This window comes from Gastrolobium bilobum, unplaced genomic scaffold, assembly GCF_033153095.1.
Source record: "Gastrolobium bilobum isolate Gb01-03AN ecotype WA unplaced genomic scaffold, APGP_CSIRO_Gbil_v1 utg11974, whole genome shotgun sequence".
NCBI classification, from domain to species: domain Eukaryota; kingdom Viridiplantae; phylum Streptophyta; class Magnoliopsida; order Fabales; family Fabaceae; genus Gastrolobium; species Gastrolobium bilobum.
Window position 1 is genome coordinate 93,277 of NW_026897182.1, and position 18,929 is coordinate 112,205.

General features: G+C 36.1%; 1 protein-coding gene across 1 annotated transcript; it reads right to left on the reverse strand.

Moving 5' to 3' along the window:
* Positions 1-2,211: 2,211 nt before the first annotated feature.
* Positions 2,212-13,432, reverse strand: LOC133304722 (lipoxygenase 6, chloroplastic). The gene is made up of 9 exons (XM_061504771.1): positions 12,955-13,432; positions 5,170-5,447; positions 4,834-5,074; positions 4,395-4,727; positions 4,231-4,316; positions 4,037-4,144; positions 3,649-3,950; positions 3,219-3,485; positions 2,212-3,062 (listed from the first exon to the last, which is right to left on the reverse strand). Exons 1-9 carry the CDS (start codon positions 13,328-13,330, stop codon positions 2,303-2,305), a joined length of 2,751 nt encoding a protein of 916 aa, XP_061360755.1. The 5' UTR covers positions 13,331-13,432; the 3' UTR covers positions 2,212-2,302.
* Positions 13,433-18,929: the final 5,497 nt, after the last annotated feature.

Genomic DNA, 18,929 nt, shown 5'->3' on the forward strand with positions numbered 1-18,929 from the left:
CCTTGAAGGATAGTGATTAGTAAGATATTTTTTTTTATACATGAAAATAAATTAAAGATACAGCAAAGAAATAAAGACATAAAATAAAAAACTTGTTCTTTCTTTTGGAGAATGAGAAATGTCCGTTATATCCACCCGGAGAAGAAGTGATTATTAAGATATGTTGGTATATAATAGTAAATTTCCTTAACAAATGTCATAGAATTGAAATACTATTTTTATTTATTTTAGTTAATTTAAAATATTAAGTATTTTTAAAATATATATGTTAATATTTTTTACCTAATAATTATTATTTTAATTATTTTACCATTTTGAGACACACATTAACAAAATATATAATAGTAATTAGAAAAAAATATTTATTTTTTTAAAAAATATAACTTTATGTTATTTTAAATTAAACGACCTCATGATGTGAAATAAAAGTTGTGATGCTGTCTACCAAAAAAAAAAAGTTGTGATGCTCAAATTTCTTTAATAATTTACTAATACATTATTGGATAATAATGTAAATAAATTCACGTTATTTATCAATCAAAATAAAACTTGTGTTTTATTTTTCATGTTTATATTTATTTTTTACAGAACTGATTTACCTTACTTGCTTAAAGACTTTATGATTGAGATTATATTGTAAAATTTAACCCTAAAAAATGAAGTTTGAAGTTTTTAAATTTTTTAACTCATTTAAGTATTATAGAATATAACTATTTATGAAATACAATGGTATGGATATTTTTAAAAAATATATATTTAATTTGTATTGTTAATTGTAGATGTAAAATATTAAGGAGTCACCAAATTCCAACTTAAAATCAAGTTTATTCTCATCAATCACTTCTACTAAAATTTAGAGATTCAAAATCGGAAATGAGAACCAAACAGCCACTTGCAGTTATGTGAATACGCATACAAGATTTAATAATCCTTATGCTATACTTTGAATGCTTAAATAGCATTATTGCTCCAATCGTTTATGCGCATGACAGTGGCAAGTGGGGTGGATCCCTCGCAACAGGAGCACACCCATGCGTGACATATGGCTCATTTTTTCATGTCAAATGAGAATAGTATTCTCCACACACATATAGCTCATTTTTTTTTTCCCCTTATATAATCTTATATGAGTCATAGATATTTTTTTAGATATAAAATTAGATCTTATAACATAAAAAATATTAAATCTTATTATTAATTATTCTTTTGGTGAAATGTATTATGTATCTCTTGAAACTTTAAGATTTGTAGTGCATCCGCGTAGTTTTTTTTTTTTTTTCAAAGTTAAAATACAATTGGTACCATATGTCGTCGCTATTACTATAATCTAATCAGCAAAATAATAATAGTATTGTGTAACCCACCCCGCCCTCTAAAAAAAAAAAATGAAATAGTATTTCCTTTTATCTAATTTGATTGTCCCATTGTTAAAAAAAAAAGAAACAAACCTCCAAAGGTAGCTCAGTTGGCAACTGAGCTCCCAAGGGTTTGCTTGAGTTAGGGATTCAAACTCTGCATCAAGTAAATTCTTGGAAAATTTTTGGGGTTAAGAGAACATGTCTCTCTCCTCGAATGTGAGATTAGTTTCATCTTTCCTCCGGTAGCGAAGCTCAATGCACTCGTTGTTCCAATGAGGGGCTAGCCTTCAGGGCCGTACCCCGAGAGCAAAGTGACCGGAGGAGGTTGAATGAGAATACCTTCATGTTAATACTTAAAAAAAAAAAAAAAACAACAACGATGACTCACCATTTTATTGAGTGTACAGTAGAGGTGTTAATCATAATTATGAATATAATTATCGGCATGTGGTCTGACTTATTTACAAAAAAATGAAAGCCTGATTTAGCCTATTTAAAAAAAATAAAATGAAGCCTTCACGAGCCGCCGAGCTAAAGGCCCCTGGTTCGTTTATCACCCCTAATATACAGGATTGATTTATTGTCGTCAAGCCCAATTTGATTTTGAGAAATACTAATCTCATATTATAAAAGACTAGTATCTCATGTTATAGACATAAAGCATCATATGAGACCGGCTTATTTTTTATCTTTTTTAAAAGAGTGAATCACAGATACTTTGTCTCTATCACATAAAATATTAGTCTCCTCTAGTATTTCCCTTTGATTTTATATGTAACGAGGGAAGAAAACTTGCTGCCAGTGTAAAATATACTTGCAGGACTCAAGCAGAAAATAATTCATCAATTTCAGCTATCCATAAAAATATGTGCGCTTACACTGCATACCCACGGGTTCTGTCAATAAAATAGTGTATAGGATCAAACATAATAAGCAACAAAAGATTATATAGATACGCTGTTGGGAATCCCACGACCGGTTACCCCTGGTCCTGACGAGGGAAGCAACAGTTCATAGGGAGGGACACCTGCTCCATTTCTGTTTTTCAATTGAGGGTCCTTGTTTCTTGCATTTATTATTTCCTCTATCTCCTCCAGTCTAGCTGAGAATTTATTAAATAACTTCAGGACTTCATGATCATTGATCCAATGAGTATGCAGAGGGTTCACTGTACCCAAATACTCTTCATCGGGGGAATGAGTGGATAGTGTATCTTGAACAGCCATTACTTTGGTAGCTTGAAGTTGAGTAGGCAGTGATGATAGGAAAACTTTCTGAGGATTTTGAATAAACTTTTCGTAATCAGGCTCATTCTCTTGAGGAATGAGTTTTCTCATGAGGGTAGGACGGTTAGGCACATATCCTCCAAAGGGATACTGTCCAAAATTTATGGCAGCATGTTGACCTGAAGCAACCCATATCATTGTGGTAAGTATACCAGATAGGTCCTCTTTCGTATAGAGTTTTGGCCACCAGGGCTCATTCCTTTTGTCATAATGACCCTTAAGCTTGATTTCACTCCACCATGCTTGGAGCTCAACATCAGATGTGACAGAATTTGGTTCGGAGTAGAAGTGTTCAACATAAGATTCCACCCATTCTTTTATGGCAGACCAGATTAGGAGTCCATCTGCAGCATAAGGGTAGTCATCAATCACAAGTTTTACACCGCAGGGCATTGAAGGGTCTTCTACTGCCATGCCCCTGAAAAGCAAAGAGATTATTAACAGAGTGCTACTATGTTATGCCCTATGAACAAAAGTTAAGCAAAGCCATGTCACTGATAACCTATAAGCACAGAAAAAGATAGCAAGGGAAGATTTAAGAGCTGGGGTTTTAAAGACTAAAAATTAGTGTTACCTCCGAATAAGATCTGCTGGCAGTGATTCCATATCAAATCGCCACATCTTTTTGTAAGCTGCTGAACTAAGCTCCATGGCATACTTTCCTGGACTGAAAGATGCCTCAATTACTCCTCCTCCATTTATTAGATTTTGTCGAGCCAGTGCATTAATTTCTAATGTATAGCGCATATGAGGGTGTAGCAGCTTGTAAATGGGATGCATTGAGCTTAGCTGTCTATGAGTAGCAATAATATACGGCTCCATGCATGCATGAGTCCTTAACCTGCATATTACAAATTGCCACCGTTTCTTGCTCTCAGCCAAATGTAAGAAAATGCACAATTTCTTCTGAATAAGTCAATAATGAATCTGAATTTGCTCAAATAAACTGACTGAATATAACCATTTATGCTATATTTTGAGATTTCCATGATCAGTTGTCTTACCAATGATTTACTAGTTGATGGATGCCAGCATCATTTGAGCAAACATGAGCTTTTGCTAACTTCCAAATCCAGTGTGTTGTGGCTTCATGCCCTTGTGTGTACACTCGTTTATTTCGTAGGGAAGAAGGGCTTGGAGGAAGTGAAAGCTCAATAGCTATAGGATGCAGAACACCGGTCTTTGTTTTAAAGAGAATTGTCCGGGAGGCATAAGCTTTCCTCCCAGGTAAGGAGTTCATCTTCTTGATGAAGGGCAAAAGCATGTCATGGTAATCAAGGATAAACAGTCTCTTTTCCTCAATAGCCTGCCAGTATTAAAATAAATGGAAGTAGAGATAATAAATTTCTGTCAGATAAACAGGTCTAGCAACAATAGAAATATAGAGCAAACCTTTTCCAAGCTCATTCCACCAAGTTCTTGCTCTAGTAGTTCCTTTGTTATAGCTGATTCAGAAGGGCCGTAGACAACACGATCTAGTTTGCTGCGGATGGGAAATTCCTGGGGAAGACAGAAAACTGCTATAAAGAAACCACAAATGAACAAATTGAGACTTCTGCCACTGCCTAGACTGGTATGAAAACTACCTTCAACAGCTCAATATTCACTGGATTAACCCCAGCTAAGGTCTGCCTTGCAAATTCATTGTCCCGCAACCAAGAAAATTTATCCCCTGGAACAGTACAAAATAAACCAAGGGAAATGAATATACAGTATACACGGTTGTATTGCATGAGCTTCACTAGCATACCTTTTATAACCGCAGGGATTTCATATTTTAACAACCGGTCTCCAGCACTCATGACCTGTTTCATCACCTTGCTCAGAAACAGATTTTCCACTACCCCATTCTGCTCTTCATCTCTCAAAAGAACACCTTCAATATAAAGCTTGTCAATGTCCGAGAAGTTCTTGAAAGGAATGTCTGAACTCGACAAAGTGGCCGTCAGTAAGGGTATAAGATTGTGGAACAGAGCTTTCAACCTTCCAGCTGAGAAAGTGTTCTGCTTGATTTCTTCAAAAGTTTCATCCCGTGGCACATAAACAGGATGTGGCTTTTCAATTCTACTCTCAGTCAGTGGATCTAATGGCATCCATTACATAACACATTTTACACAATCCATTAGATATATTACTTATTCCAAAATCCAAAATGGCACAAAAAAAAAAAACAATTTTATGAACTCTACCAGAGAGGGTAGGAGGTCTGCCAGTTCTACAGCGTCGAGGATAAGGCCTCTCGTGACCCCCAATGACTGGCCTAACATGTTCCTCGTCCTTATCAGGTTTGCCCAAATCATTGTACGTAGCATAATCATAGATTCTATCATGCTCCTTTCTTTGTTTTTCCTGGTGGGTACCCCTTATGCTTAGCAAGTCCTCACGTCGAAGATCTTTTATACCAGCTGGTGTTTGTGACGGTAAGTATGCCTGGCGTCAATATACAAAAAGTTAAGTTAGTGTGAAGAAGAAGAAAAAAATTATTGACTCAATGCTGCTGAGGATTCTCAGTTCTCAGTTCTTACTTGGTTCTTGAATATGATTCTACTTTCAGGGTCGTCATTCCTCGAATGAATCCATGTGTTTGCTGGGAAGAAAATGGGTCCTTCCTTGAATCCATGAATGATGATCTCCAATAGGTAGAACTCCTTCCCATGAAGATTTGTAATGAGAACAGCCCCGGGGCATCCAAAGTCACTTGGCACCGTGAAATTAGCAGCGTATTCCACAATGTAAGAAATGTTCGACGGCTTCGGTAGCCACCCTCTGACGTTGGATTGCACGCTTTTTCCAGAATTAGTAACTGAAGATAGAAAAACAACAAAAACAAAAAGACAACGAAATTTATGGAATCTACCCCATAGATAGGACTCTAACAAAGAAGAGAGAAAATCGTCAAAATACAATAAATAAACGCATCACAATTAAAAAAAGAAAACAACACAACCATCTTATTCTTCTAATATTATAAAAAAAAGAACACAGCCATCTTCTGCCAAGGCAAATCAGAAAAAGACAAATAAATTACTTTATCTGTTACAACTTACAAGCATAACAATAGTAAGGACCAAAGTAAAATATGCATGTGTTATGGACTTGACATAGATACCCATATTTTAGAACGGCCAAGAAGAATTAATGGCTAAGAGAGAAATTAAAGAAAGATTCTTTAACTATAATAATCCTAATACGGCATAAATGAATCAAGAGCTGGACCCTCAATATTCCTAAGAAGTCCAGAAGTCTACACCTATTAGGTAACTCATCTATAAATAAATAAAGGGTTAAGTCAACAAGATACAGATATTCTAAACACTCTCTCTCTCTTAACTGTCACTATGCACACACCCTACTCATTGGCTATGCCGTTTATAATAGTGCATAGTGATCCGCTGATCTCTAAAGTATTTCTCCCATAGATGCCTAAGAGAGGGCACACGGATCCAACAGTAACATACCAGCCACGGCTGGATATCTATGTCACCACGATAGAACATCGGCGTCATCTTCAAAGTGCAGCCTGTGCTGCCACATCCAAATCCAAATACGATGGGCACAAAGCTTAGGAAGGAAGCACGTTGCAAACAAACCCCCTCTCTATCTCAACCGCATCGCACATTATCCCATTCAGCTTCTTCCTCATAAGAGGATACAACAAACAAGCGAAATAGCAGTGGAGACCCTCATGAGTTCGTTCGCTCTAGGAGGTCAGAAGAGGATCTTGAATCATATAATAAAGTCAAGTCCAATAATAAAGCCATTATATGCAAAGTCGGACTCATATAATAAAGCCAGTGCGAAAGAAGGGGGCTCGGATACAAAAGCATCACGGCAAGGTGAGCCGGATTCAAAGAAGTGAATTTTGTCAAAATAATTCTGACCAAGTCGAAATATGTGGAAGCTGCGACATGTGAAGCCAGGCTAAAACAGAAGGCAAATCACTATGAAATTCTGGCAAAACCAAGTCCAAAATTTATAAAGCCACAACGGCAAAGCCGGGTTTAAATGAGACGAAGGAACAACTAAACGCCTTTGCAAATAAGACTCCATAAAAAGATGAGTCTAATAGTTTGAAGCCATGGTATATGAAGCTGGGCTAAAATAGCAAATCGGAATTCCACATATATGAATAATATGGCATTGGTCAGATTGGAATATAAGTCACGGTATGAGAAGTCGGGCTAGATATTATGGAAGCGTAAACGACTTCCTGAAATTTAAGACTAACAAAGTCAAGAAATATCAAATTCATAGTATGATGAACTGGGCTAGATATACACAAGGCATTGAACGCGTTCGCGACATTAAGACTTAGGCCAAAGCTAAGTCAACAATAAAATAAAGACCTCAACAAATAGCATCCAAGATCATCATGAACAAGGCTCAAGATGCCATCAAAATTAGAATCCTGCCAACTCAAAAGAGTCCCAGTATGCGAAACCAGACCTAAATCGAACAAAAAGACATGACTACAAAGTCAAGATCAACAAAGATATATCCAAAATAATCATGCAAGTCAAAAATTAAAAGACTAAGAACAGACCCGACAATACTCGGCAATGCCCATTACAAATTCAAAAGGGGCCCAAAAGCCCACAAAATTGAAGAAAAGGAAACTACAAAGCAAACCATGATTCTGACCCTTCATCTCGCGGATATGAAGTCAGGTTCAGAAATAAAAGCCATTACGAAAGAAACAAGGCTCAAAGCCACTGCGAAAAAAGCTGGGCTTAGATAAAACAACAATTAAAGCAGGGCTCAAATAAAAAGCCAAGGAGAAGAACACCGCCATTGCATTTCGGCAGAACAAGCCAAGTCAGGATAAAAAGCTATAGCAGGAGAAGTCGGGTGTTCCAATTCAAAAAGGCGAAAGCCGTTTTCCTAAACTTAAAGGTGTTAACAAAAGAAACAAAGTTAAATGAAAAGGTCACAGCAAGAGAAGCCAGGCTCAAACTGAAGAGGCGAAAGCCGCCGCCGCCACAAAATTCTAGACTTTGGCAAAAGAAGCCAAGTCACCACAAAGTAGAAAATAAGCCACGTCGAAATAAGTTGGGTTCGACCAACTAAGGAGTAATTGCTGCCCTCACAATTATTATACGGCAAAATAAGTCGAGGTCCAAACAGTCAGCATAGCAAAATATGAAAAGAGACAAAGGCTAGGAGTCGCGCTGATGGGACACGGGCCTAAAAGTTAGTGAACTTGTTAGTTTGTTATGGAAACTATTCTAAAATATTCCTAAAGAATAGTATAAAAGGTAGGCAGTGTGTAATAGTGTAGGCATGCATGAATTCAATATTGACTTTTGGGAAAATTGGGGATCTCTGGGAGTTAAGATTTCTGGGTTTATTTTCTGCATTTTATCTTTGTAAGGAGCTTGTCTCCCTTTATATTTTCTGCAATTTCATATTAATAAAAGTAGGTTACATCAATTTGATATCAAAGCACTGCAATCCTGGTAGTGCTTTTGGTTCAGATCCAAAAAAAAAATGAAATTCAGATTTACAATGGTTCCAAAATTCTATGGAGACAGAGGAGACAACGAAGCTTGGGGATGGCTAATCGATTTGGAACAATTTTTCCAAATAGAAGGAATCAATGAAGATCAGAAGTACATGGAAGTTGTGAGAGGGCTCAGAATGAGTGCGTTCAACTGGTATCAAGGTTGAAAATGGTTCAATCTTACCGCAAACTGGAGGAACTTTCAGAAGGCATTCATAGAGAAATATTTACTTGAAATTTACTTGGTAGATGATCGAGAATCAGAAAAAAAACGATGACACCAGAGCTGAAAATGCAAAAGAATGATCAGAAGCAACAGATCGACAAAAACAAAGATAAAGTGAAAACAGAAGAAGTACAAGAGCAGCAACAACAAAAACCAGTGATGTCTATGGCTGTTATCATTGCAGAAGAAGAAGAAATAGAAGAAGGAAACACGGAAAAAGAAGAAGAAGCAGAAGCAGAGGAAGAGGAAGAAAAAAAGTATAAGCAAACGACATCAACAAAGAAGAAAAAGATGGTAGCGTAACTGTTGACGAGGGAGCATATCGAAATGAAGAAAAAAAAGCACAATCTGAAGAAGTGCATGAAGAAGAATAGCGAACAGAGGTGGGACATTGTGACTTATATCCAAACAGAAAGACGGAAGAAATGCAAAAACAAAATCAATGACCAAACTAGAGATGAAGAAAATCAAGAAAGGAGAAGAAAGAAATGAAATAGACAAAAAGGAAAAGGAAGCGGACAAAGATGTGGATGCAGTGGGAGAAGATACTGAAGATGCAGAAAAAGAAAAAGAAAAAGTTGAAGAAAATAGAAACATATAGAAACAAAGAAAGCTGAAACAGAAAAAATAGAAGAAGTAGAAGAAAATGGAGAATGGACGAGGTTGCATCCCTATGGCCAGATCGATTTGGGTTGTGTTGCCATGAATCAAATGATGGCTTTAGCGCAGAAGGTGGAAGTCTGTTTACAAGGATTGATGGACCTGAGCAGCATAGTCACACTGAGGCAGCAGGCTAAAGAACGCAAAAAAGGGCGCAATCAGGTCGGAGATCCAGTAAGGTGTGTAGGGTATGAGTCAATCAAAGGAGTTAGTCATTATAACTGTCCAACACCTACATATAAGGCCAGCAATCAGTTAGAGGTGAATCCCAACTCTAATAACGTTGAAGGTAGAAGTGAGCCTTTAAATATTGGCCCACAAAATGGAACCCAATTTGTTTTTAATATTAGGCCAGCAATCAATTACTCATTTTTGCATGTATCCGTTCAGTCTGGAAGTGCTATTATTTTGGGTACAGTGAATCGGGAATATACTATAAATGAGGGTCAAGAAATGAAAATCTTATAGTTGCCAATTGAGTCAAGATGCTTCAAACAATGGGACGCAGGTGGAAATTTTCTCACATTACCTATCTTCTTCCTTCACCTTGAGGACAAAGGTGAGTTTTGGAGGGAAAGTATTGATGGGCCATGGGCCTAAAAGTTAGTGAATTAGTTAGTTTGTTATGGAAACTATTCTAAAATATTCCTAAGTATATGATAAAAGGTAGGCAGTGTGTGGTAGTATGGGCATGCATGAATTCAGTATTGGCTTAAGAGGAAATTGGAGATCTCTGGGAGTTGAGATTTTTAGGTTTATTTTTTGCATTTTATCGTTGTAAGGAGCTTATCTCCATTTATATTTTCTATAATTTCATATTAATAAAAGTAGGTTCCATCACGCACTCAAACAACTTAATAAAGGGTGTAACCCATAAGAGATAGATAATCTAGCACAAACCTGAATCGGCTGATACAATAACAAAATTACCAGCAACTTCGCTGCGGGACCAAGTTTAGAAGCTCGTGCATAGCTCCAAGCTCCAGAGAAATCAAGCCAGCACCAAACTTGAGGCTCCAGCATGAAAGCTAGGGTGGATAATAAAGACCCACGATTGAACGTAGCGGCCCTAGAATCCGGGCTACGAGCCTTGCACCAGTGAGCACCCCACAAAATGATGTGAATTAAGAGCGTGGTGGCATTGTTACCTTCAAAGTGCTAGAGCTACAAAAACCAAGCCAAGCCCAAATAGTCAGCATAACGAAATGTCAAAAGAGGCTCAACACCACGGGTTCAAACAAAGTGACCCAAACAAAAAGAAAGGACCGAGAATAAACCTAGCAATAGCAGAATAAAAAGAAAGGACCGGGAATAAACCCAACAATAGCAAAATAAAAAGAAAGGACCGGGAATAAACTCGGCAATAGCAAAATAAAAAGAAAGGACCAGGAATAAACCCGACAATAGTAGTTACAAATCCAAAAGACTCTCAAGGTCCCCAAATCAACATAAAGTACAATATAAAATAAATCGACATTCCGACACGTAGCTACTCATCCAAAATTTCGGACGTAGATCTATGTAGAGCTCGGATTAATGGAAAAGGCTAGAAGGCTAACATCTCGGTCAGCCCAAATAGGACAATGCAGAAGAATGAATAAGGCAATTTACAAAAGGACCAATTACTTTAGATCCATACCTTGGCCAAGAAAGTAGGGGCAAGTGGCAAGTACATGGGACTGAATCCTAGCCACAAACTTAGATATCGCCACATCAATAAGAAGTCTTCAAAAAGGATTCGAACATGACCGAAGTACAAAAACACGACATCCCAGATTTCCAGACTGCCGGATTGGGGGCAAATGTAGGAACACAACCATCAAAATAGAACGAGGAAAAGTAAGGAATAGATTCTGGGCAAGGCGATCTAGAGAAAGATTAGCCAATTCCGAGTTCGACCTCGGCCAAAAAGGTTGATGGAGAAATACTTGAACATCATAATCAATACCGGCTCACGAAGCCCGATATCGAAATTCAACACAACCAAATGGCTGAAGCTATACACCACGGATTAAAAGCTAACAATGCTCAGACCAAGAACAATAAAAATAATCGCGAACGCAATGGAGACCTAGCTATCCTTGTCAGATAGAACTAAAGTCCGACATAAATATACACCCCGACAGTCCGAACACCCATACTATCGGGTTGAAGGGCAACTGTTATGGATCTAACATAGAGACCTATTGTTAGGACCCATTTGCAAGGTATGGGACTTGGAGTCCCACATTGGTTGTATGGGCAACTAATGTGGGGTTTATAAGGCCTTGGACACTCCCACCCCTTGAGCTAGCTTTTGCGGTGGTGCACCTCAAGGTTCTTATCAAATGGTATCAGAGCCTTCCACTATGTCTCTCGGTTGCAATCGAGCGGCGCGGGTGGTGACGTCGGCATTGCAGTGTTCGCCCGGGGCTAGTAAAAGACTAGCGCAAAGCTAGCCCGCGTGGGCGCCGGGACTGCGGAGCGTGGTGGAATGTTAGGACCCATTTGCAAGGTATGGGACTTGGAGTCCCACATTGGTTGTATGGGCAACTAATGTGGGGTTTATAAGGCCTTGGGCACTCCCACCCCTTGAGCTAGCTTTTGCGGTGGTGCACCTCAAGGTTCTTATCACCTATATTTTATAAGGCCCAAGAAAGGCTAACGGCTAAGAAGGAAATTAAGGAAAGATTCCTTAATTATACTAATCCTAATACGGCAACAATAGATCAAGAGCTGGACCCCCAATATTCCTAAAAGGCCCAGAAATATACTCCTGCCAGGTAACCCATCTATAAATAAAGGGTTAAGCCAATAAGATACATATATTTTAAACCCTCTCTCTTAGCTATCATTGTGCACACCTCACTCCTTGGCTATGCCGTCTATAATAGTGCACAGTGATCCACTGATCTCTAAGGTATCTCTCTCATAGATGCCTGAGAGAGAGGGAACACAGATCCAACAATAGCATACCAGCCCACCGACTGGACAACATGAAGTTTAATAATTTTATCTCACCAGTCTAATTTATTAATTATAAGATATAAGTTGGATTATCCTATTCCCAAATAAATATTATTTTAGTAAATAAAAATAGGGTAAACAACTTCTCCTTTCACGGGAGAAGTTATTTTTTGCAGCTGAAAGAGATTTTTGGTGGGGTCCATGGGTTGTTTTGAAAAAAACAAAACAAAAAAATTATCACACATTTCAATGTTTGAAAGATGTGAGTGCTGCAACAAAAAAACTTCTCCTTTAAAAGGAGAAGTTGTTTACCCATAAAAATAATTAGGAAATAGTTTTCTTATTTTACATGAGAAAAAATTTCCTTCCTATACACATAATTAATAGGTGGGTCCCACCTTGATTTTATTGTCTCCTCACTTTTTTGTGAACCCCACTCATTTATTGTGTGTGTAGGAAGGAAAAAATTTCTAATGTAAAATTAGAAAAAATAATCTCCATAAAAATATCAGAATTTGTGTTTCATTTAGTAAATAGTTAATTTCTTTTAAATTTTTTAAAGCGGCAATTATTTTATAAAATAACGCATATTTTGAAACGAAGGAGGTAATTAAATTACTATTTAAAATATTAAAATGAAAAGTATTCAACCGATTTCTTTCTTTCTTTAAATAATTAAAAAGTACGAGAGCTAGGCCATTCGCTACGAGATCTATGTTGATTAAATTAAGCATACTTCGAAAGCTTAGGAAGTGTAATAAAGCTAGAAAATGAGAAAAAGCCATGATGGAAATGAATTCATGATCTCACACTAGTAGTAGTAGTAATTGTGTTGTGTCCCTCGTCTCTTTCCAAAATATCCGACAACTTTAAAAAGATAGTTGAATTAAAATAAATAAATAAATAAGAGCAATATAAAGTTGATGTTGAAGTGTAGAAATATAAGGAAATGAGTAACGATTAACTAACTAAACTAACCAGGGTCAATTTGGTCACTGATGAGGTGAAGCTGGATCCCTTGACCAAGACCGTTGACTAAATACTCCCATTGATCCTGAAGCTTCTCACTCATCTTCTCCTTCATCTTCTTCCTAATTGTCACCACCGCCTTCACTTCCAAACCTTCATTGCTTTCTTTGCTGTCCAAGTCCAACGGTGACGTCGTCGTCGCAGTCTGGCTCTCCCCAGCCACGTCACCACCCCTGATCGCCGCTTGAATCTGCAACCTCCGCGATCCAGAAGACCGGAAACGGATCCTCCGGTGGGTGGTGTCGGTGCCGCCGGCGGGCATCGGCGGGAATTGGCAGAGGGAGAGATTTGACTTGAGATCGAGAGGCTTAACCGCAAACATCATGGTTGTTGTTTTTCAATTCCTTAATTGAAAAGGTGTGAGAGTAAGTATATGTATGGTATATGATGCCATGTACTATTAATTATATCATTAGATACATGACTCTCTTTGGCCATATGATAGAAAACTCACACAGTTTGGGTACGTTAGACACTTGACTTTTTTGTTCCCCAAGTACGAATGAAATATTGTATTTTATTTGAAAGGAAATTATATAATATTTGTTTAAGAAATTCTAAGAAAAAAATATTATAAGTATAACTTATCTTTTTTATTTTTTTAAACTTAAATCACGAAATCGAACTTATTTATAATTTATTGATTTTATTACTATTTTATCAACATTTTAAATAATAAATGAAATTATTATTTCATTTTATTTTATTTTATTCATCATAAGATATTGAAATTTATTTTTATCGTAAGAATTTTTTTTTTTAAATTAAACTATTTTAGATATGTATATAGTTATATTATTAATTAAATAATTAATACTGAAAATTATGTTAAATACATCCACATATATAATAAACAATACATGTGTAAAAAAAATGATATTATTGAATGATTTCTGACATAGATATCACCTCGTGAGTCTAACAAACATGGAACACTGATCAAAGTGTTATTGTTGAAAAAAAAATTACCACACTGTGACGTAAACAGTAAATTTTGTCAAAATATCACGTGGCATATTTCGCTATACTGTGTAGCGAAATATGTGTGCAAATAATTTGCTACACAGTGTAGCGAAATATGCCACGTCAGAATACTCAGAATAAAAAATATCACGTGTCAAACAGGTAGAATTTCGCCACACAGTGTAGCAAAATTATTCCTGTTTGACACGTAGCATTTTTGGTTCTGACGTGGCATATTTCGCTGCACTGTGTAGCGAATTATTTGCACACATATTTCACTACACAGTGTAGCGAAATATACCACGTGACATTTTGACAAAATTTACTGTTGACGTGGCAATCCGGTAAATTTTTTGGCCAATAATGACAAAATGATCACGGTTCCAACAAAAATGATTTCTGATGCGTTATCTAAGTGGGCTCCAATTGAGAGACAAAATAAAATAAAATAATCTAATACAAAACATTTATTAAAAAAGGAAAAAAAAAAGGTCCTCTGATCTTTTTGAATGTTATGTTCGTTTCAAACTTTCAATTGAACTGCAACTAAATATTGCGATATTGATAACGCGGGAAGAGCGGCAATCGCACGGGGACTTTTGATGTGTGATGCCATATATAATTAGTTGTCCCCGTGCTGAGCCATTATTACGGTACTGACCAATGTCTTTTGTGAAGTCTCAAATTGTGCATCAATGGAATTCAGGAACACTCTTGTCATATTGTTCAACTGAGCACCTAATATTGGCGAATATTTTTGTCACACTTTACTCATACATTGAGATTAGGAACACTTACTAAGATATCACTTTTTGGCAAAAAAATTTATCTAAATACTATGCGAACAGTACTTTTTATCAAACTGTCACGTGGACATAATTCGTTACGACTAGTAGCAAATTACGTTCACCAATAATTTTATTTCACGTGACACACTTTCACATGAAAAAATTGACGTGTCATAATTCGCTACTAGTAGTAGCGAATTTGATCTGTAAAATAATCACGTGTCAAGAAATCATCAACCACAAAATTCACTATCAGTGGTAATAAATTATAACATGTGGTAGTCTGATATAAAATATTGTTCGTGTGACATTTGAATAAAATTTTTAACAAAAATGACACTTTAATTCTTGAGACTGAACTATATCTTTTTTTGGAAAAGAGACTGAACTATATCTTCATCCAGCCCATAACTCTCAATTGAAGTATTAATTATTATTACCCGAGCCAAAAAGTATAGTCTAATGTGAATTAACGGGAGAAAAAAAAGTGAATTTTGATGGTGACTTACCAGATAGCAAATGTGCACTTTGATGATCCAAAGCAATTGCATAATTGGCAATTGTTGCTACTCTGAAATTTTTATTTTTTAATAGAAGATTTTGAGATATGTTATAAAGGGAACAATGACCAATTTGCCACTGTTCATCATAAAATTTACCAGAATGCCACACGCACAGTAAAAATTCTCAAACTGCCACGCAGGCTAATTCGCTACACAGTGTAGCGAATTAGGCCTGATGATGTGTCACGTCTTCACTGGTCCACGTATTTCGCTACACAGTGTAGCGAAATACGCGGTCAAAAGGTCAGCCCGGTCAGTCACCTTTTGGACACGTGTCAAACCACCCGTATTTCGCTACACTGTGTAGCGAAATACGTGGCAACGGTCACCTGCTGCCCTGCGCATGTCAGACACGTGGCAGCATGGCACTAATTCGCTGCCTTGGGTAGCGAATTAGGTGCAAATTTTTTCCTATATAAACCGTTCGGTCCCCACCCCCTCTCCCCACCATTTCCTCTCATCCTCTCCCTCACTCCCTCTCTCTCTCTCTAAGTGCATTCTCTCTCTACAAGGTTAGTAATTTATTTTATTGCTTTTATAATATGTTTGTTTCATTAATTATGTATTTTTTTTATAAATATGTTATATTATTTAGTGTTTAGGCTTGAAACTTTAGGTTAGTAAATATGTTATATTATTTAGTGTTTAGGCTTGAAACTTTAGGTTAGTAAATATGTTATAGTATTTAGTGTTGATACTTGAAACTTTAGGTTAGTGAATGTGGACGCTTCATAAAAAATTTCTTGGGTTGGTGGTGCAAGCGTTGGGGACGCGACCTCAACTTCCACATTAACCTCGGGCACCATGTTTATGTTGATGATGTCAGTGCATGGGTTGCTCGGTTGACTGCTGGATTGTCCACCGTAGTTGACTTCTGAATACAATTCAATAAATCTTGACTCGCCGTGTTCAGAAGTGCTTGCATCTACTACTAACGTTACATCTTCATCGTCGACAATTTCCACACCAACCCATTGCACTGGGTTATCCGAGGCACATCTAGCGGTCAACCGAGCAAGAGTTTGATCACGTTGTAATCTTAACTTCTTGTATATTAACTTCTTCAGCTCGTGAAGATTGCATTTTGGGCTCATGCGAAACATTTTTGCATCACCTTCAAACACTTGCCCGTTTGGACCAAAGTATTTTCTTCCATTATAATAAACAGTTGCTATTAAATCATTCCTACCCTCACTCATCCTACAAAAATAGAAAAAAAACTAAGATTCAACAACAACACAAAAGTAGTAAACCTTAACATAAAAGGAAAAATTTGGTAGTGGTAGTTCATACCCGAAATAGAGTAATTTATAGCTCATAATTCGTTAGGAGGGGTAGCAAATTAAGTATCATAATTTCGCTATACCCCCTAGCGAATTAGTGGGGAGATGACACTTGGCAGATATTACATATTTCGCTACCAGTCATGCCAAAAATAACCACATAATTCGCTACCTAGTACAGCGAATTATGTGGGGAAGTGACATGTGGCCTGACTTTGAGTTGACATGAACTGACCCTTCTGCTACATAATTCGCTACACAGGGTAGCGAATTATGTGTCCATCAGGGGTGTGACACGTGTCCAAAAGGTTGCTGACCGGGCTGTCCTTTTGACTTCGTATTTCGTTACACTGTGTAGCGAAATACGTGGACCAGTGAGGACGTGACACATCATCAGGCCTAATTCACTACACTGTGTAGCGAATTAGCCTGCGTGGCAGTTTGAGAATTTTTACTGTGCGCGTGGCATTCTGCTAAATTTTATGATGAACAGTGGCGAATTGGTCACTGTTCCGGTATAAAGAGACAAAGTAGATAGAGTAGAAGCAAAACATTTATAGAATAAAAAAATAAGGGCTTTATTAATCTCATGCAATATGAGAGAACTCTCTCATGTTATAGAGACAATTATGTGTGGGGCCCACCCACTTACAAAAAAGATAAAAAGATAAAAAAGTAACACGAAAATCGATGTATGTATAGGAGATAAAAACACTCTCCTACAACATAAGAGTATATTTTCCCAAAAAATAAATACTATTAACATCTGGGCAAGAAGGTATTATTATTAAGAAAATGTTATATTTATAAACTTTTTATTTATAAATTCTTATAAATTACATTATATACTTCTACAACTGACTAGGTTATATTATGTATTTTCAAAATACATAATATAATTTATAAAAATTTCCTTTATTATTATACTTCATTTTTTTCTTTCTTTCGATGCATAAGTTCACAGCGAACAAAAAGTTTACTTTAGCAGAGTCGTAGTACGTCCGAGTCAGTAAATTGTCATTTTCATATGATTGTTCAGTTTGGGTTCTTTCTCTTTATCATTTATTGTGGTTTTTCCAGATTCATGGTGCTGTTGCGGAGATAATTTACGGTGAACCGGAACTTTTATTTTTTAGGTGGCCTTTTAGTGTAGATAGGAGGATAAAATTGAAAAAGAAAAAAAATAATAAGAGTAAAAAAAGAAAGAAAAAATTAATGATGTGAGAAAAAACACCAAAAGATTCAGTGATCCTGAACTATATTAAATATTTGCGCCGTTGTGACTCCAAAAGTTCACAATTGATGGAGCTGGGTACAAGAATGGGATGAAGAGAGGGAGATAATATAATAGAAATTAAGGATGACCGCAATGGTCAATTCCAAAAACACAATTAAATAATAGGAATTTCATTGTAAACTTTTCAGTATAAGAACAAATAAAATAAAGTAATATTATAGAAAACCACATGACGTGGCTTAGCTGCCAAGTGAGTTTCTATGCAAGTAGTGAGCTTTTGTGCACGTTTTAGCGTCCCAATAGGGGATAAAATTTTTAGTACCCGAAAATCATAATTCCTTGAAATATAATGAAAAAGTCATTTTTTTTATAATATTATTAAAAATCTATTTAGTAAATCAAAATATTACTGAAATTTTATCTTAAGAAAAATATAAAATTTTCTCAACACCTGGTATTCCAAGAATACCATCCTATTAGTATTCTTGGATGACATTTTAAAAGAACACAAAATAAAATCTTAGAAAAATCAGATTTCAAGAAAAAAATCAAAATTGACAATCTGGTAATTGTCTAAAGTTGGAAGTATACATTTGATGATAATACTTTTTAAATTTTAAAAATATAATAAGGGATTAATATCTCTCATATTATTAGAGATAATTTTATTTCTTACATACATATAAAAATATATGAAGCCTATTTTTTTTTCTCTCTTCTCTTCACAATCACATAGTCTCATATGAGCCTCATACACTAATTATCTTCTATTTTTATATATGTGTAGGAGATAAAATTATCACTTATAATATAAAACATATTAATCTCATATAATAATACATGATTATATAATGCCTAAAGTTGGAATTATACATTCATGATAATAATACTTTTTAAATTTTAATAATATAATAATATATGATTATATAATGCCTCAAGTTATATTGCCTTGCTTAGTTTGATTTGATATTGGGGACTCTTACCTCATCTGCTCAGTTCGATTGCGCCAATTAAACTACCATTATTTAATATCTTTACTACAACTTTTGCACCATTAGATGATATCTAATCAATAACTTTAAATAGGATT

Excerpts from the sequence above, each read along its gene's own strand:
- LOC133304722 (XM_061504771.1), bottom strand. The coding sequence starts at position 13,330 with ATGATGTTTGCGGTTAAGCCTCTCGATCTCAAGTCAAATCTCTCCCTC. Across the intron at positions 5,448-12,954 it reads CAGTGACCAAATTGACCCTG|TTACTAATTCTGGAAAAAGC; the intron begins GTTAGTTTAGTT and ends TTCTATCTTCAG. Across the intron at positions 3,486-3,648 it reads CATCAACTAGTAAATCATTG|GTTAAGGACTCATGCATGCA; the intron begins GTAAGACAACTG and ends TGTAATATGCAG.